The 19,069-nt window shown below is 52.0% G+C and overlaps 3 protein-coding genes and 1 long non-coding RNA gene across 5 annotated transcripts in view; 2 read left to right on the top strand and 2 right to left on the bottom strand.

The window, feature by feature from the left end:
* Positions 1–19,069, top strand: part of LOC309662610 — a 592,813-nt gene that overhangs the window by 63,406 nt on the left and 510,338 nt on the right. The window lies entirely within an intron of this gene.
* Positions 3,793–8,487, top strand: LOC309662586 (uncharacterized protein; the record flags this gene model as incomplete). Its single annotated transcript, XM_082465523.1, has 2 exons — positions 3,793–4,072; positions 5,717–8,487. The coding sequence occupies 2 exons, from the start codon at positions 3,793–3,795 to the stop codon at positions 5,803–5,805; spliced, it is 369 nt and encodes a 122-aa protein (XP_082321649.1). The 3' UTR covers positions 5,806–8,487.
* Positions 8,013–10,934, bottom strand: HOXD8 (homeobox D8). 2 transcript variants are annotated; one of them, XM_082465496.1, is made up of 2 exons: positions 9,867–10,934; positions 8,013–9,483 (listed from the first exon to the last, which is right to left on the bottom strand). In XM_082465496.1, the coding sequence occupies exons 1-2, from the start codon at positions 10,414–10,416 to the stop codon at positions 9,191–9,193; spliced, it is 843 nt and encodes a 280-aa protein (XP_082321622.1). In that variant the 5' UTR covers positions 10,417–10,934; the 3' UTR covers positions 8,013–9,190. The 2 variants fall into 2 exon arrangements, with proteins under 2 accessions (XP_082321622.1, XP_082321621.1); XM_082465495.1 differs by having other exon boundaries at positions 8,013–9,486; positions 9,867–10,930.
* Positions 15,872–18,965, bottom strand: HOXD9 (homeobox D9). The gene is made up of 2 exons (XM_082466368.1): positions 17,210–18,965; positions 15,872–16,862 (listed from the first exon to the last, which is right to left on the bottom strand). The coding sequence occupies exons 1-2, from the start codon at positions 17,997–17,999 to the stop codon at positions 16,621–16,623; spliced, it is 1,032 nt and encodes a 343-aa protein (XP_082322494.1). The 5' UTR covers positions 18,000–18,965; the 3' UTR covers positions 15,872–16,620.

Here is a 19,069-nt window from a genome sequence, read left to right as displayed (position 1 = left end):
AGGACGCTTGTCCTACAGCGCCTCCTCCTGGACAAGGCCCCAGACAGCAGAGCAGGGGGACTGCGCCAGCCCCGGAAACCCGAGGCCCGGGCTTCTTCGCGCGGGCGGAGGTCTTCCCGCGCCAGAGGCTGCGAGCTGGTCCTCCGGTCCCGTGGGGCGGTCAGAAGGAGTTGAGAGGGCTCTGAGGCCGCCTCCCTCCACAGCACCGACAACAAGCTCACGGCCCAGGAGCGTGCATCCTCCATTAATTAGGCGAGCCCAGGCGGAAAAGACCTCCAGTTTGTCCGTTTATTTATTTATTGTTTGACCGCTCTCTGCTGAGCCAGTGGTCCCCACAGAGCCCTCGAACGTGCTGCGCTGGCGTAACAAGATCTGGGAATGGTCCGGCTGAAGGATTGGCCTGAAGTTTGGCGGTTTGAACAGGCGCCAAGAGGAAAGGCCTTTTCCCAAAGCAGAAGCACCAGGCTGAAGAAAATCTATACACTTACCCAAGGATCAGATATATATACACACACACACACATATATTATATCTTCTTTTAAGGTGTTAAAAAATGTATGTGTGTGTGCTTATTTTAACACCTTGAAAGAAGATTTGGTTTCCTTTTGGCCACTAGCTCGCATTTGCAGACTGTTTCTAAAGTACAGATTTAAATTGGGGTGGGGTGGTGAGTCAAGATGATTGAAAATAACGTAGTCAAGGGCAAGATGTTTGACTATATTTAGAATGAAGGCTGGAATAAAGGAAAGATGAGTGGCGAATCCTGAGGGAGGAGTTGGAGAGATCGGGTTATATCTTCCTGCTCTGAGTCCACTCGCCCCCTCCCCCCTTCCGTGCTTTGCTGGTTGGATCCCCAGGCTGGGCTATTTCATTGCACATGCGCCGGACGCTAGGCAAGCGGGCAAGGCAGGCGCTTCGGGGCACTGAGCTGTGCGGTAGCTGTGTGCAGTGCTGGGCGGTGTGAGGCACCGCGCACTGCTTCTGCTCCTACCTGCAGAAGCGCTTGGACGCCCCATCTTAGAGAGGCAGGAAGCATACTTTTTCAGGAAAACCTGTGTTAAAAACCTCAAACGTCCTTTCTGATCTGCAAGCCCTGTTGCGCCAAACCAACAAAATCGCCATGTTGCCGGTGAACCCTCTCAAGGTTTTCGTTTGGATCAGCAGTTTCACATCTAGTGCACGCCTTCTCCCAAGTCGTTAATCAAGGCGGGGTGGGGGGAAACCACCTTACGTTCAGCGAGCACAACTTCTCCCTCAGTCTGCACAACTATTAAGTCTAAGGGACCAGTTCCTGGAAAGAGGGTATCTATTCACACCAATTCCGGAAAAGTGGCCCTAAATTGGACTTAAATCGGAATTCCGAGTTCTTGGTGGCTTCTCCCCAGCTTCCGGTGCCCCCGCGTGCCCTGCCCGGCGGCCGCACTGCGGCAAGGCCGTAAATACCTCTAACAGCTGCCTGCCAGTCCAGAGTGAAATACTGTCTTTGTTCCTTCCCCTGCTTCTCGAGCTCGGAAAACAGAATTCTGGCGAAATATATTTATTTGGAGGAGCATCTGACAGGAAAATACGTTTGGTTTTCAGCCCTGGTGCTTGACCACATTTATAACAACGAGCATTTTTCTGGTCCTCCCGGAGAGCGCAAGCCCAGCTCACTGCCTGACCTTAGACACTAAGGCCCGGACGTGCCACCGGCTCCCTGATCTACAAAGGGATAGAGGTTCGGCCCAAGAACGCTAACAGTTACTCCCCCACTTGTGAGGTCCTAGGGTCCAAGTGTTTTTTTTTAAATTTCGTTTAATTTTTTAAAAATTGGGTTAACCGGGACAGTGGGGGCATTTCTGGCAGTGGCAAAAGCGTTAACTAGTCTCCTCTTGGACTAAATGGCCTGCGTTCAAATGTGATTTGCAGATTATTTATTCCCTTAGATGCAATTGACCATTTAAGCTCTTAATGCTACTACGGGACTTACAAAGAGCCCCCTAGTCCTCCATACATGCCCATGACGTCACCCTCTGCTGCGTAATCGGACCTGCAGCCCGCCCAGGTTCTCAGTCACTTGGGCGCGCTCAGCCATCGAACCCAGGGAAAGGCGACTGAAGCTCTGAACACAAGGGCTTGGCCATCATGGCCACAACTCATCCCCACCCCCACCGAGCTTTCAGGCAACCTAGGGGCTCCTTAGGCTCTGGAGTTGCCAGGGGAGGGCCTTGTGAGCCCCTGACCAGGGCCCTGCTTTTCAGTAGGTAATGCTCTAAACCAATATGAAAGAATGATCTCAGCAGTACCGTAATAGAGAAATATTTACAAAATACAGACGTTCCAGATTTAAAAATCACTCAGAGTTTCTAATTTGTTAGTGATCATAGTGATCCACGACAATTCTGCTAGACGTCAACTGGCCACTAATCGTGGCCCTCCATTTTGAAACTCTCATGATTCCGTCGTTAATTACTAAAAATACCTTTCTACAAAGATGTCATTTATTGTTCAGAAATGCTTTTACGGCCAACACGGTTACACTGGAATATTTGGGAGAACATTAAAATGTTAGGGTTTTCCTCTGGGTGCTTGAAAAAACGATACTCCGCCGCGCGCAGGTCAACCTCATGCGCAATGCGGCAGATTGTCCCAAAGGTTTTAATATTTCACAACGTGTCCACGAGAGAATAGGCAATAGGATTTGAGAACTGCATCCTCAAGTGCCGTTCAAAATCCGTGGGAGAAAATAGCATTTTTTTCTGCAAATAATTTTCTTTCGACTCATAGATATGTTGGTCCAGTAATTTTGAAGTAGAGTTGGAAATGTTGCTATATAATATTCATTCGTAGGCAACACACACACACACACACACACACCACGACAGTACACTTAGAGAGCAAAATATCTACTCTTTTCCCACTCCGGCAAATAAGAAACACACGCGATGTCTGAACTTAGACATGCTTCGAATTTCTGAAATGTCTCTTGGTTTTTCCCCAAGACCTGCACCAGATTTTGTGATACTACTACCTCTCAAAACATGCATCCATTTTGTGGCATAGAATAATCCAAATTCACCTGACAGATTATTAGATGTGTGAGGAACCTTTCTTGAATTGTTACAAAAATTATCTAAGAACTAGAGAAGCAGTTAACATTTAAAATTCCATCTCATATACAAGGCCCAATAAACCATAAACCCTAGAAATTAGCATCACTCATCAAAGCCTAGATTAACAAACCAAGCACATCCTGGATACACAGAATCCACCCCACCCCCAAGCTCCAACCCTCAAAACACACCTGTTAGCCTCCCAGGTACCTCTGACCACAGACAAACCGCAAAACACTGCTCTATGCTACAGAGTGCCTTTAGTGACCCCCAGCAAAGCTGACACATCCAGGAACCATCTGCACACTCTTCCCAGGGTGGGGATCGAGGGGCTCTCCATCTATGCCGCTATCCACCTCCCATAATCTCCAGAGGAAATAGGGCTTCCCTTCGACTTCTGAGCTCAGCCGGACCCCACCCGGGGCCCCAGGGGACGCCCGCTCCGAGATGGAGTGATCTGGGGCAGGGGGCGCAGACAGCCACTCCCAGGTCCCGGGAAGGGGAGGGGGTCGGGCAGGGATCTCCGAGCTGCCCAAACGGGTGGGCGCCTCGAGCTTCTCGGTGGCAGCGCTGGGGGCGCGGGGGAGGGGACGGCTCTTACCGGAGGTGCTGAGCTGGAGGCGGCGGTCGGCCGGGGCGGCTGCTGTAATCCACTAGGCGCTGCCGGGCTACGCGCGCTCTGCGCGGCAGGGACCCGCTCATGTTAGAGAAGGAGCCGCGTCGGAACCGCGCGGCTCGGTCACCCAGAGCAGGCCGGCTGCTCCCGGCGGGCGGTGTCGGCGCCGGCCGGGGCCTCGGCGCCCCGGATTCCTTCCGGGCTCTCCCGCCCGCCGGGTTCCCCACCGGCTCCGGGGGCGGCAGCGGCGCGGCCGGGGCGAAGGGGCGGCGGGGCCAAGTTGGGCGCCGGGCGGGAGCCGAGACCGCCGCGGACCCCGCAATCCCGCAGCCGGCGACTGGAGCCCACCTCTGCGGAGACAAAGGTTAGAAAAAGAGGGGGTGAGGCTCTAGGAAGGCAGAATGCGGGGGGAAATTCGCCTGGGAAATCAGGAAAAAGGCCGTGAAGGCGAGCGGAGCCTGCACATGACCAGCCGCAGCCAATGACGACCGCAAATAGGTCATAAAAAGGTCTATTACCAAGTTGTAAATTTTCTTCAAACAAAAAGGAATTTACTGCAATTCCTTGCGGATTTTGCACATACAGCTCGCAAGCGCCATGTTTTTTCCTCTCTTTCTCTCTCCTCTTCCCTCTTCTCTGTTTTTCTCTTCTTCCTCCCCCTCCTCCTCCTCCTCCTCTTCCTTCCTCCCTCCCTCCCTCCTCTCCTCTTTCTTCCTCTATGTCCCTCTCCACTGCTCTCTCTGCCTTTCTTGCCTTCACGATTCCTTTTTCTAGGAATTCTTTTCCTTTTATTTTTTCTTTTGGTGGTTTGGCTTGAAACTTCTCATTGGGCGCTGTGCTACAGGGAGAATGAGTGCGGTGTACTGCCCCCCGCGCTCGCCTGGGGAGGTGATCCTGGCAGCCACCCCTCCAACTCTCCCCTCGCTTGGCTTCCCCTCCCCTTACCTCACCAAAAGGCCGCTCTGAAAGAGCAGACAAGCACTTTCGGTTTTTGCCCCTCTCATCTCCAGGCAAGCCAGCCCGTCTGACCTTGCGCAGAAAACGTGGGCTCTGCAGGCCAAGAAAATGTGCTCTCCCCCCACCAACCCTCTCCTACATAAGTTGGGGTCCCTCCCATTTCTTCCAGTTTCTGCGGTAGGAGAATTGCCAACCAGCTCAAAGGCTGGAAATGGTTTTATGTACTTGTCAACTTCTCCACAATAATAGTTTGAACTCCCAATGCCTATCCTTTTCCTCAGCAGAAACATCCTCCTGAACAGTCCTGGGTTAGAGGAGAGGCAATCTTTTTGGATTCCCTCTGAAACCCCTTGTTTAAGTCTCCCCTAAGTGCAATTCTCATTCCTATGGAATTAATTGTAGCCCCTCTTCCCTTGCCCCCCAAATGTTTGTCCACTGAAAAGCCTGGTCAATGCAACATTGAAGAGGAGAGGGGCTCCATTTGTTTAGGAAAACAGCAACTCCCCAGTTTCAGGCTTGAAAAAAATATAGTCCTTCTTCTTCAAAGGCAGGAGTCACATTCCCTTTGCACTTCTCATGGAAGCTGCCCCAATGAACCCCAGCTGAAAGTAAATGTCCTTGGCTGGCTCCCCTCATCATTAATGCATGGGCATGGCCATCAGGCTTTAGAACCTGCCTGTTAAGAGGTAACCTCTCACCCCCCATCCTTTCAAGGACACTGTCTTTGGATTTCTAGTAATACGTTTATAAATATTTGCATTGGATGTCTATTTGAAAGTTCTCTATTAACATCCTCACACCCAGTAAGTACCTAAGTGGACATGGACTTAAGCAGGAAGCACGCAGCACCCTCTGGAGCAGGCCATTTGTATCCCTTGAAAAAGCTCCGATGACCTTGGATGTTTTTGATTAAAGTACTTCTGTTGCCACGTGTCAGCAAAAGTCATATTCTTTCTAGAAAAAGTCAGTGGGCTCCAACTTTGCTGGAGGTGACCATAGCAGCAGCCAGGGTCCATTAAAATGTTCTCTCTCTTCCCCTGTTCACCACCAGATGCTCGAGGATTCAGCAAACACTGGGGAAGCAGAGGACAGAGGTTTGGTCGTGAAATAGCAACACCTTCTGCACTGAAGAATAATTAAACAATATTTTTAATTATACAGGAAATCAAGCACGTTGTTGGACCCTCCCAAGCTAGAGCACTTTACACTGGTCTGTACGTGTGGAACTGAACAGAGCTTGTTCAATTCTGAAATATTCTGAGAAATTACTTCAATTGTCAATTTTCCTCTACCCAGATAAAGGCAGAGCTTTATGACCCTCCTTTTCAGCTGGGGGAAGGAGGGCTGGGAAAAGACTCTGCATTTTTGAAAAAGCAGCCATATTTGCACTTCTCCCCCCTGTGCAGCCTGACAGCCATGTGCTGGGCTTTGTGGAATCTCACAAAATGGGAGCCCCTGAACTGACTTCTCTCTAGGAACCATTGAGACCCACACTCTCTTTTGTGTGTTTCTGGTCCACACAAACAGAGAACCTAAATCACTTCGGACTCTTGGTTTTTTCATCCAGTGTTAACATTGGAGGGTCCGATTTTTCTGTAAATGGTTTACAAACCTCTCTAAGCAGACTCTCTAAGCAGTCCAGAGCACCAGAGTGTTGGCTGTTTGCAAAGGGTTCTCTGAAGGTTTATGCAAATTGCTGCAGCAAAAATGTTGGTTTGCTTATTGCCGCAAACCCTCCGACGTTTACAGATTTGAGCCAATTAGAAGGGCATCTCCTGCACTCGTCATTGCGAGTTGTCTGCATGAAACACTGTGATGGGGGTTTCTAGCCACTGTAAGAAAGAAGGTGGTGAATGTGTGTGATTTGTAATTCCACAAGCTCTTTATTTGGAGACAAATCTACGCTTTTCCTAGCTACAAAAGGAAGCATATATAGCTACATTTATTACCAACACTTTCTACACCTGAGTAATCTACGTATGTGTACAAATACACCAAATATATACCAAAAATACCAAATTTGTAAATGTACAAATACTCTCAAATGTACTAATTATTGCAACAGCCTTTTTCTGTACGTGAGCTACGAGTTTACCATGGGTTAGGGGGCCGATGGGGCCAGAAGGTACAACACTTTCAGAGTAGCACAAAATGGAGAGGAAATAAGAACATTTTTACCTCCCTTCCTTCACTGATTTCCACATATATCCATGCACCAGGTCCCACACCATAGAGAGAGTCTTGCCCAAATCAATGGCTCTAAAAATGATTTTGGGGGAGCACTGTTGTGTAGGAGAGAGCGAATTTTGCTAATAGAGGAGTCCCTTAAATGGAGGGCAGCTGGAGCTCAGCTAGCACCAGTCTCTAGCCAGCTTACTCCCACCCTCTCCCCAGCCAGGCTGTTCCCTAGGCATGCTTTCAGGCACTTGGTATACTTGCTCTAAACCAGTCAACAGCAGAGTCTCAGGCAACACACAGAGCAAAATGTTTCCAAATGCAGCACGCACGTTTGCAGCTGTCTCCTCTCGTGCACCACCCTTGATTTAAAATTGTCTTTCCTGGCTCAGGTCAGCGAATGCCACAGCCATGGCCTCTTCCCTGGATAGAAAGCCAGGTGGTGCTTCGCCTCTTGCCGAACCAGTGCCAACATCTCCCTAGTCCTTGAAACAGCAGGCAAACAGCTCACCAACGCCTGAGGGGGTGATACAGGCCTAAAACTACAGGATTCCAGTTTCTTACCTGTGCAATAAAAGCCACTCTAGAAATTAAAATGTACCTCTTTAAAAATATACAGGCATCTAGAAAAAGAAGAGAATTCTTCAATGCCTACCTGATAAAGGTGCTTTCCCTTTTTGGGGGGAGAAATGTTAGTTTACTTGAATTTCTCTTCTTCCCTCCCACCCCTCTTCCCCCTCCTCTTCCCTCATAAAATGGCAGCTGTAGGAGCAGCCTCAAATAGAAAATGGGTATCTTGTTAATAACAGATCCCAAACCCCAGCATCAGCGCCAGCTCAGTGGAATAAGCTGTGGTGTAACCTGGATTCTGGGTTGTTCCCCACTGGACCTATGACTCCAGTCCTTTGCGAAGTTCAAAGCTTTCCAAGTAACTTATCAAGGTTATTTAGAGCAAGATGAAGCTGGGATAGCCTAGCCAGCCCTCTCTGGAATGAAAGAGAGGCCCCCCTCCTTGTACTGATTTATTTATTTTTACAGCAAGGGTGCACATAACTCCCCCCCTTTTAAAAAATCCAATAGACGCTTTAGCAGGATGTTGCCTTCACGTGAGCCCAGGCAATTGTTCCTGACTCAGGAAAAGGGTTATTGACGGCGCTCAAAGACACTACCTCTAGAAAAAGATTCATTCTTTTATTAAGGAGCTAGCTATGTTCTGCAGCGGTTGTTTACACTCGGATTTTTCTGCATTTGCTCTCAAGGATTGTTTCAAATAGGTAAGGCCAACCTGGAGAACAGTAGAGGACGTACCAACCGACATCTGAGACGTGCACAGCAAGTTGGCTCACAATGGGCGTGCAAACAGAGCGAAGGGAATACAAATAAATATGGCACCTCCTCAAAAAAACGGAATCACAGCGGCGGCCACAGCACAGAGACCTAGCAATTTCAGGCAATACCAAGCACAGTTCAAAACGAAAGCAAGTTCAGAAACGAGAGGCGTTCCACAAGGCGACTTGCCAAAGTAAAAAGTATATGAGTGAAAATGTTATAATTGGCTTTTCAAGTATTCATTCACTCTAGATGATTAAATTGCCATAATTTGTATAAACTATAGAAAAATTATTAAATGTCAACTTTGACATTGTCCTGAAACTTCTGTCACTGGCCCAACATTTTCCCCAAGTTTAAGGAAACTTCAGAGCCAGGACTACACATTACACTCTTCAGCTAACATGTGCTTTTTGAATATTTGGCCCAGACTTTTTCCCAGAGATATTACATTTACAAAATACTCAAAGAAACCTTTTAGGAGTAAACAAAAGGCACCCGAACCATTCATTATAAAAGTAGAAAGAAAAAATATAAATAATACATTTTAATCAAATAATATAAAGTAAATATTCTGCGGGCATAATTTTTTTAAAAAAATTAATAGACTTCTTTTAATTTACTCACCATAAAGAAAAGATTTAAAATGTTCAAGTGCACTTGTTTGATTAATAAAGCATTTTATATTCAATTATTTAGTGCTAATCATTAGGAAGTTTACGTTGTTGAGGCAAAATCACCAGCTCAGCCATTAAAAACTACCATTATAAAAATATAGCTACAAGGTCAGTATCAAATTACTCTTACATAGGACAGCTCAAGGGCTGTTTCTATACGACACTAGAAACTTTTTTTTTAAACACCCAAATCCCTCTCAAAGCGCAGAAACCTCAAGAGCAGTGACATGAAGGTAGCTTGAAATACAAGTAAAGTCCTTTCCAACAAAGAAAATAGGTGGTGTTCACCAGCATATGCTGATCATTAGTTTCAATAATCTGCGGTAAAATTTTTAAGGTGGAAGTTAATTTGTCGGGCCTTCGGCTCGGTCTTCCTCCAGCTCTTGGGCTTCCTTTTTGGTTTCCCCATCCTTCACCTCCTGTCGGGAAACCGGGAATTTGTCCTTGTTGTTCTCCTTTTTCCATTTCATTCTCCTGTTCTGGAACCAGATTTTTACCTGTCTCTCGGTGAGGGCTAAGGCGTGGGAAACCTCGATTCTTCTCTTCCTGGTCAGATAAGGGTTAAAAAGGAATTCCTTTTCCAGCTCTAGGGTTTGGAATCGACTGTAGGTTTGTCTTCCTCTTCGTCTACCAGGAGCTGCTGATTAAAACAAACAGAAAAAAAAAAAGGAAAAGAAATGTTTTAAAAATGTAATGGTGCATCTGCAGGTTGCTGAAGGTTTATGGAACGGGTCTAAAGGGTGAAATATACACAACTCTCCTTAGCTCTGATATACATATAGGATGGGCAGTCAAGAGGGGCAGAGAAAACGTCTTTGCAATTATTCTGTCCCCATCATCTTTACATGGTTTCCACTTAAAAAGTTTACCTTACTTTATAAGAGTCACTGTAAGCTACACAAAAAGGAAAAGGAGAGGGAGAGGAAAAGGGAGTTTTAAAGCTAGAACGTGAGATGAAAGCAGATTTCTCCCCCTCTCTCCGCTTAAAAAAAAAAAAAAAAAAAAAAAAAGCATCCCAACCTTGTGGTCTCATCCAGGGAAACATTTGAGAAGGAGACGAGCTCTGATTTAAGTGGTCTGGGTCCTCGCCAATATTACCACTGGACGATTTACAGTCAGGATATTGTACCAGCTCGGCCTCTTGCTGGGTCGTAAAAATCGGCTGTCTCTGTAAGTTATCGTATCCGTAAAACTTCGCGGGCTCCCGGTGACAGGCAATCCCGCCGCAGGGGGGAGGCGGCGGCGGCGGAGCGGGGGCGGCCTGGTAGGCTGCGGCCGGGCTGCCCCCTCCGGGGTGGAAGTACTCCTGGCCGGGACCGGGGCCGCCCCCACCACCGCAAGCCGGCCCGGCAGGCGGCGGCGACGGGTGCGGGTGCGGGTGCGCGTGCGCCTGCGGGGGCGCGTGCGGGAAGCCGGCGGCGCTGTTGCCATAGAGCTGCAAGGCGGCGGCGGCAGCGGCGTGGCGGCCGCCGACCTCGGGCGCGAAGTGACAGTCGTAGTAAGTGGGATTGATGGCCTCGCCCGCCGCCTTGTACTTGGAGTACAGCGGGTTCACGAAGTACGAGCTCATCGGGGCGGCGGCGGCCGGGGGCCGAGGAAGGGCGGCCCCGGGCGGGCGGGCGGCGCGGAGCAGGCAGGGAACGCGCCTCAGCACGACCGCACTGCCGCGGGGGCCTCTGGGGCGGCTGCTGGCGCCGCTGGGGCCGCCGGGCTACGTTGCTGCTGCCGCCCGCCCGCCCTCGCGTCGCCTCTGAGGCCGGGTAGCCGCGGGCACTCGGCTACTGGGCGCTCATTCTCCGCTCTCGCGCCCGCCGCCTCTACCTCGCGCCGCCTCCCTGGCGGGTCGCGGGGCCTCACCCAGCCCCCGCGTTCCACCGCCCGCCCGGCCTCTCCCGGCGCGCGCCGGCTCGGCCTCAATAAAATCGCCGACGCCCCGGGTGACCTGCCCCGCTGCCTCCACTGTTTCCTCTCAGGCACCAGGCGGTCCTGAGCGCACCGGACAAGAAAAAAAGTACGCCCGGCCCACGGGGACACTCTTTGGCTTCGGTTTACAAACCCCCGCTCTGGAGGGAAAAGGAAAAAAACACCCTCTGCCCGCCGCCACCTCTCACCTCGCCCCCCCCCGCAGCCCCCTCCCACCGCTCTCGCCGCCGCTGCCGAGGCTGCCACCCCGGTGCGCCCCGGCGAGGCATTTTCGCACCAAACCACTGCGCAGAGAAGGAGCGAGATGAACGCGAGATAACCGCGCGGAGGGATCCGCGCGGAGGCGACACTGCTGCACACGATGGGCGCCTCACAGTGGCTGGGAGATGCCTCCGCCGGCCTTAAAGGGGGCCCATAAAGCCGCACTGCCAAGGGCTCGCCGTGCCCCCGGGGCCGAGGGAAAGCGGGCCACGGCTGGCGGGGCGGGGGCGCAGCAGAGCCTAACACTTGGCGGGGAGGGAGGCAGGGAGGCCACTCCCAGGAGGCTGTGGAGCAAATGACTCCCTCCCCGGGCCCCTGGAGCAGCCCCTCAGAGGCTGGCTGTGGCTTTTGCGCCTTTGGACACGCGGGCGCAGCCCAGGGAACGAGGGCAAGCCGTGTAGAAGATCCGGACCGAACATTTGCGTTAGGTCCTATCCAAGTAATTTGATTAAAGGCCACAAGGGTGACCCCAATACCTTGCATTATCAAAGCGAATCTCAGCCCTTCTTTTCCAGCCGAGCGGGCCTTGTGGAAATGAGATGTACATTTACCCTTGAAGCACTGCACGCCTGGCTGAGGCTCCCAGGTTAATTGATATTTAATGGAAATCATGCCCATGAATATAGTTTCCATCATTTCACCCTCGATAGACGTCAGTACCAGGCGCAGGGGGGAGGCTGAAGAATGTGGCGGGGCGGGGGGGGGGAACATTAGCATTGCTGAGGGAGTAAATAGAAAAGCGGACAGAAATGTTCCAAGGCGGGAAGGGAGGACTCACGCTAGGGTGGGTGGTATTTCCTCGGGCAAGACGCGCGACTCCCGGGTCTCAGCCCCTGCGCGGAGCGGACCAGGGCAGGCGGTGGCCCCGGGCGGAGCACGGGGGACCGACGCCCGCGAGTCCACCCAAGAAGCCTCCGGGCCGGCGTTCGGATCGCGCCGGTTCCAAGCAGCTGCAGGCGGCGCGCGTCTTCGAAAGATTCTAGTTCATCCAACAAGCCGGTGAAGTTACCGCCGAGAGCGGGTGCCGGGCTCAGCTTTAAAAGTTACCGATTTTTCCAAAAGAAAAAAAAGGAGAAGGCTCGTTCTAGCTTACGAGCGATGAGGAAGAGGAACGTCCCGTGTCATGAGGGGAAATCGAGTGTGAATCGGCAAAATATTCCTGATTTTAGAAACTCGCTTTGAAGCCGCTTGGCGTTACACCACCGTTCGCCTTCTCTTCCCCACATCTCCCACTCCCCCCTCCCGTTTTCATGTCCAATAAATGTAATAGGTCTCTACATTTGAGTGCGTTTTCCTTTGCCTATTCTGCCTTTTTCGTGGGTTCTTTGGGTGACCCTTTTCCTTGGGATGATCCATTGTTGTTGAGGACGCCAGGCCCACCGGCCTTGGGAACCGACCTCAGAAACACTCCCGAGCCCACCGAGGAAGCTCCAGCTAAAGCTAAAACACACCTCCCCGGCTTTTCACGCCAAATGCGCACGTCTAAAACCCCCAGACGGCTCCCAAAGGTGCAGCAGGCGAGTGATTTCAACTACCCCCCCCATCCTTGTGGGTTGGCCCAGCTTGTGAGTGAGCTCCTGAGGTCAGTCCGAGTGGACTGAATATCATATTTTGCAAATGGAGAAAATAAGGTCGAGATGGAAAGGCATAACAAGATAAAGTTTAAGACTCAATTGTTTCTACAGAGAATAGCTGAAAATGGTTAAGGTAAATGGATTTCTAATGAATCTCCAAATGATAAAGGCATGCTTTGTTTAACTTTTAAATTAGCAGGGAGTGCAAGGAGGCTTTTGTTGTCGGCGTGGTGACGGGTAAGGGTTTTTTGTTGTTGTTTTCTGCCAGTTATCGCCAGGTAAAGTTTCCTTTAAATCCGAAGGCGAACGAACTGATTCTGACAGTTAACGATCTGTACTCCAATCTTGCAAATACCCAGTTAAAAGAGTATTATTTTCAGTAAAGCCTTGGAATGTAATTGTGCCTTTTTATTTCACTGTTTGGCGTGTGTGCGTGTGCGTGTTTAAACCCTCGATAGTGGGTTTTGGAATGGAATGGGGGAAAAAGAAGAACGAGCCTAGATCTCAATAATACAAGGCACCTTCTAGAACTTTGTGATTCCTGGGGCGGGGGGGCGGGGAGCGAAAAAGAAACACTACAGAATTCATTTCTACGCATTCTGGCCTAATTAAGAAAACATTATAACACAACATTTCCTCTTGGGACAAAACACTTAGTTTTTTGTTTTTTGTTTTTTCCTTCAAGCATTCTGTTTATAATCTGAATGGGAACAGAGTGCGATTAACTTCGTAAATAAAGATGTATGCTTTTACACATTTCTGTTTTGATACAATGCATTGACTTACCATAACGTTTTATAGTTTCAGCTGTGCCGTAGTCCAAATTTTCTGAAATACTAAGCCAAAATTTTATAACTAACAAACCCTTCTGGAGAATTTAACAGTGCACATTGCTTCTTTTTGCTTAAATTTATCGTAATTTGGAATTTAAAATAAGATTGTAAGTGTCTTTAATCAAAACCTTCTTCCGCCGCAACTCCCGCTTTACTATCACAAAGTGGAGCAACGGCGCTCTCTAGTGGCTAAATGCCACCTCTAGCCGACGGAGCTTACCTTCTCTTTATTCGACTCAAACCATTTCCAATCTTGTTCTTTAGTTTGACTGGGGCTTGGATCACTGACACTAATAATGCTTCATCCCTTTGTCGACGAGTCAAGTGCAGCAAACAGGGGCTCCTGAATGCCAAAGCTATTTGGGCTCCCAAGAGCTTCCAGTAGTGTCTTTTTCAAAAGCTTCCAGCCCTTCTTTTGCCAGACACAGTAAGTCCCCATTCTGTAATCGCCCACAATTACAGGATGGGCTAGATTTTTAAAAATCACAACTTTCTAAATATCAACTGCAACAGGCCTGTTTTTTTCCCCAATGGAGCCAGGGACTTCAAAAACTAAGAAATTATAGAAGTTACATTTGTTAATTTTTTTCTTTTAAAGCCGTTACACTTAGCATTAAATCGTGAATATTTGCTACTTTAACTTTGTAATTTTAATGCTTCAGGCCCATTTCACTGGACAATGGAGGGGGGGATAGAAGTCAAATTAAAAGCTTAAGCTGTATCTCTGAATGGCTGTCTGAAAAGGCCCTGTTCACTGGAACTTCTATGCACAATAAATGAGACATTAAATTTATATCAAAAGTCACATAGTGAAGTGAATTGACTAAGCATTCCACTTGATTTTTTTTTTTAAAGCCAAGACTTTAATCAGTTTAGGTGTTTCCTGAGAGGTTAATGTTTTTTCTCATTTTCAAAAATTCTTTCCTCCAATTCAGCTGTAACGATTAATTTTTCTATAAGCAAATAGATATAATTTCCAACAATGTTTCTGCTACGAGGTTTGCAGTGGAGAGCCAGATATTTTTGTGAAAGGTCATTTAAGTAACTGCATCTTTTCCCGCCGACCATGCGGCTGGGAGACGCTCGGCCTAAGTAAATGACCCAAGATCACTAACTCTCCCACCCCCAAATAACAGGCCTATTTTTCTCTTTTTTAAAGTACAAGCTAGAAGGCGGCCATAGTCAAATATTATTGAGAGCCACCCACCGGCTACTTCTAATACCCAGCCCATTTTAAAAATCAGAAATATATCGTCTCCTCCTTCCTACCGCCCTCCATTTTTATTCCCTAGGTGCTCACACCTCATCCGGGGGTCCCAAGCCCCTGCCTTCTTAGTCCAACAGAGTCCTGTTTACATTTTATTGTCCAGATTTTAAGACCTAGTTTTGTCTGCATTTTTCCTTTCCTCCCACAAACACAAACATCAAAATGAGATGGTTTCAAAGAGAAGCGCCGGGCTTGTCGTAAACTCATTACCTCCAGACGTCTCGCCGGCTCGATGGCTTTATGACACCTTGTCTCTTCCTGTTTTCAAAGAGCCCAAGGTATCGGGTTGGCCGCAGGGGCGGGGGTACACAGCACCTTCTGCCGGATCTGGGCCTTGGGTTTCCCTCCCAGCCCCCCTCTGCTTTTCCTTCAAGTCCCCTCTTTCAGCCGGATCCCCCAAAACTCTGCCATCGCCCCCGCCTTCTGCCCAGCCCAGGCCGCCCGGCGCCGCAGCCTGCCTCTCCGACCTGCAAAGGCTGGGCTGGGCCCGATCCTTCACTTACAATGACCTTCATTTTAGCCTCTGAACGCGGCCCTCAGAGGGCCGAGCTGGGGGCTAAACACACAGAAACTGGGTGGGGGGAGGGGGCAGCGGGGTGGGGATAGCTGCGGACGAGAGCCTTGACCATTTTGATCTGCTAAGGTCACTTTGGGGCTCCTGTGGGGAGGAGCGGAAGCTCACAGTCTAACCGGCTCAGCCCTCCCGGAGCCAGCCAGCCAGCCCCGCGGAACTGGAGGAGTTGCCCCAGAGTGCAGAATTGGCCTCTCCCTGGTTTGGAGACGGGGTGTCGATGGCTGCGACTCCATGAGCAGAGGGAGATGTGGGGTACGGTACGTCAAAGCCCCAGCGAGAGGGTGCCTGGCTTCTGGAGCCCGTGGGGCCGCTGGCACTGCTGCAAGGCTGACACTGGGCCCAGGGCACAGAGTTCGCAGAGGCACTGGAAGCAGGCTGGGCGGCGGGGGCGCGGGGGGAGGACGGCCAAGTGCCCCCAGGGGCTGTGCTCAAGGCTGGGTCTGCCCACCCAAAGGGAGACTCAGAGGCACATCAGCGAGACCTCTCAGGTGGAAGGGCCCCGGATTTTTAGCAGCGTCTCCTTCCCAGGGATGGGGGAGAAGTCCCATGAGGGTGACATTTTGCAGAGAGCCGGAGAAAGCAAGCACACAATGTTCAGGGCCAGCGTCTGAGCTCCATTTGATCAGGTCAGCATTTATTGGTAGGAAGCGGTAACATTTACAACTGGTCCTCAGGCAGGAACCGGGAGGGCCTACACCCGCGGCCGCCCACGGGAGCCAAGCCCTCCCGGGGAGAGAGCGGCTCCTCCAGTGCACTGAGAAGAAACCCCCGACCCACCGGAGGCCCTGGGCTCCTCTCTCGGCCTCATTCCAGGTCTCAGTGGAGGGCCCGCGGGCTCCCTGAGGAAAGTGGGCTTTTGTAACCGGTGGGCAACACGGCCGGGCTCAGCCTAGGCCGGCCTCCTCATTGTCGTCGCTCTGCCTTCGCTCTCGGAAGTGGGGTGCGCTTGGCCCCTGCTTGAGCAGCGCTGGGGGGCTAAACTACAGCACTTTTCAGAAACATAGGGGACATTTACACAGGAGAGGGCTCCTCAAGCCGGCGTGCACTCACAAAATATAGCATTTCCTAAGGAACCAAAGGGACAGGAAACGGGGGAGCGGGATAGGGCAACACCCCAAAGCCACTTGGTTTCTCCAACACATAAGCGAGCAAATACAGTCCCCCAAATACCTCACAGAAACCAACCACACAGTCACTTCTACCTAAAAAAAAAAAAGGCCGGGGTGGGTGGGGGGGGGGAATGTCCGAATCGCTGGAGAACTTCTGGAAATCAAGCACCCACACACACACAAAAACCCTCTGCCACTGCAAAGCCGAGCGGTCCCACCGGCGCCGCGCCGGGTCAGTCTCCTTTGGGGCATTTCTCCTTGCTCATCTTTTTCATTTTCATCCTACGATTCTGGAACCAGATTTTGACCTGTCTCTCTGTGAGGTTCAGAATCCTTGCCACCTCATAGCGCCGGTCCCGGGTGAGGTACATGTTGAAGAGGAATTCCTTCTCTAGCTCAAGCGTCTGGTATTTGGTGTAGGGACAGCGCTTTTTCCGGGTGGAGCGAGCGTGGATCCAGTTTGCTGCGGGGTTGTCTATGAAGAGGGGTGTTTGGAGAAGGGGAGTGAGGGGCGGAGGGGAGGCAGGGAGAGACGACAGGGTGGGGGAGAGAGGTCGTTAAATTAATTTCACCAAGGATGGCTGCTTTTCACAACTTGGGGGGAATTATCATAAAAAGCCTTAATGCCCGCTCTCTGTTTACCGTACAAACCGCGCGCCCAGGGTAGGTGGTTATGGGAAGCTTTTTTATGGATGTGTGTTGCTCGCCTAGGCTAGGGTAGGCGTCTAGACGTTTTTATAGGTTAGTAAAACTATCAGTTTTGCACATTCGAGCCTTACAGGTTTCAGCAATAAATCAGGGGGCAATTTCTGTTGCACTTACTTGGGTCAAGTTGCTGCTGCGGCGGCTGCGGATGCTGCTTCTCCTCCTCCTTCAGCGGGCAGCCCGGGCTCGGGTGGTCGCTGCAAGCCGAGGGCTCCGATGAGCCGCCTGCCCCGGACCCAGACCCGATCCCCGCCCCGGGCCCGGTTCCCCCAGCCACTGCTGCCGCCTTGTCCCGTAGGAACGAGTTGCACGAGAACTCGGGGCCGCCGCTCCCCTGGGACTCCCGGGCCGCGGAGCACTCAGTCCGTTTGGAGGAGGAAGACGAGGAAGTGGAGGAGGAGGTGGAGGTGGAGGTGGTGGTGGCGGCGGTGGCGGCGGCCGGTGCCGCTCCATTTTCAGGCTTAATCCCGTAGTGGCGCCCGTTGGGTGGACCGCTGGGGCCAGGGCTGGGACCGGGCCCCGGGCCACCGTCGCCTCCGCCACCGCCCGCACCGCCCGGGAAGCCGGACAGCGGCTCCATCCAGGAGCGCATGTAGCGGCCGGGCTCGGAGGCGGCGGCGGCCAGGGGCGGCGGGGGCACGTATGGGTGGTAGAGGCCGCTCATCGCCGCCGCCGCTGGGGGCTGGGCGGGCACCGCGGACCACGAGGCGGAGAACACGGCCGATTTGGGGGCGAAACTACACGAGGCAAACTCGGCGGCTGCGGCGGCCGGGCTGTCGGCCACACCTGCGGGCCTGCCCTGCGCGCCAGGCCCTGGAGGACCGAAGCGCGCAGCGAACACTTCGTCGCCCTCATGGCCTATGAGCGAGTCCACGTAGTAGTTGCTCAGGGTGCCACTGGAGGACATTTTGAGGCGCCGTGCGCTCCCACCCAAGGTTACACTGCCCGCCGCCGCGCCGCTCCCCGCCGGCGCCCGAGCCGCCGAATAGTTCGCAGGCTGCAGCCTCCACCATTGGTCGCGCGGCCCACGTGATCATATTTACCAATACCGGGAGTAAATCAGTCCGCTAAACTGGGGGCTGCTGTGATTTAAAAAAAAAAAAAAAATCATCAACATAAGCGCGGCAATTAGAGCCCGCGGGTCCCGACCCGTGCGCCGGGCTCAGCCCGGCGTGACTCGGCCAGCCCGGCGGCGGCTGGGACCACACGCCCGATCGCGGCCGGAGGAGGCGCTGGGGACTATTTGTTCCCCACTTCTGGCCGCACTCGGTCTTGCAGTCCGGAGCTGGTGCTGCCTCTCCAGTGCCTGGGATCGGAGCTACCGGCCGTGCGTCCTGGGCGCCCCCAGCACTTGGCAGAGCCCAGAGTAGCCCGTGGGGGAGCGCAGAGCCGGTGCGGCCCGAGACAGGACGGCCTCCAGAGGCGGCCCCCTTGGCGCCCGAGGGGAGTTCTTCTCCCCGTGCCTCTCTCCCGACCCAAACCCACCCCTCCCTACGCATACGCACACACACACACACGCTCTCTCACAGCTTGTCGTGTTGTTTAAAACAGGTGGAAGACCTCTGTAATGATATTATGCCTTTCAATAAAAATTTTATGAGGTGTATTTGATTATAGATTAATGTGTCCCTAATAAAACGGACGGATGGAGCAGCTCGGAGGGCCCCCTCCCCCTACCACACTCACACGCGCGCGCAGCCACACACACCCCCGACGTGAGGCTGAGCACACGCCGAGGCCCGAGGGGTGAGCTGGGGCGGCCTGGCCCGTGGGCTGGGCGTGGCGGCGGCCACCGCCCGGGCTCTGTCTGCCCTCGGAAGTGTCCGCAAGCTGGCAGTGGGCACCGCGCGGACAGTGGCGGCCAGGGTGCCTTGTCTTCTTCGGGACTTCTGGAAAGGTCCTGGAAGAGAACACGCCAAAGGGCAGAACCCAGATTGTAGTGCAGGCCCGCTCCCACCCGCTGTCCCCCGCCCCCGA

The sequence above is a fragment of the Balaenoptera physalus genome (genome assembly GCF_965194825.1).
Source record: "Balaenoptera physalus genome assembly, chromosome: 6".
Lineage (NCBI taxonomy): Eukaryota > Metazoa > Chordata > Mammalia > Artiodactyla > Balaenopteridae > Balaenoptera > Balaenoptera physalus.
This window is presented reverse-complemented; position numbering and strand designations above follow the sequence as displayed.

What these genes read in the sequence shown, in the direction of transcription:
- HOXD8 (XM_082465495.1), bottom strand. Translation starts at nt 10,416, where the DNA reads ATGAGCTCGTACTTCGTGAACCCGCTGTACTCCAAGTACAAGGCGGCG. An exon ending in TCCCTGGATGAGACCACAAG is followed by an intron (nt 9,487 to 9,866) that starts GTTGGGATGCTT and finishes TGTTTTAATCAG; the next exon opens with CAGCTCCTGGTAGACGAAGA.
- HOXD9 (XM_082466368.1), bottom strand. Translation starts at nt 17,999, where the DNA reads ATGTCCTCCAGTGGCACCCTGAGCAACTACTACGTGGACTCGCTCATA. An exon ending in GCAGCAGCAACTTGACCCAA is followed by an intron (nt 16,863 to 17,209) that starts GTAAGTGCAACA and finishes CCCTCTTCATAG; the next exon opens with ACAACCCCGCAGCAAACTGG.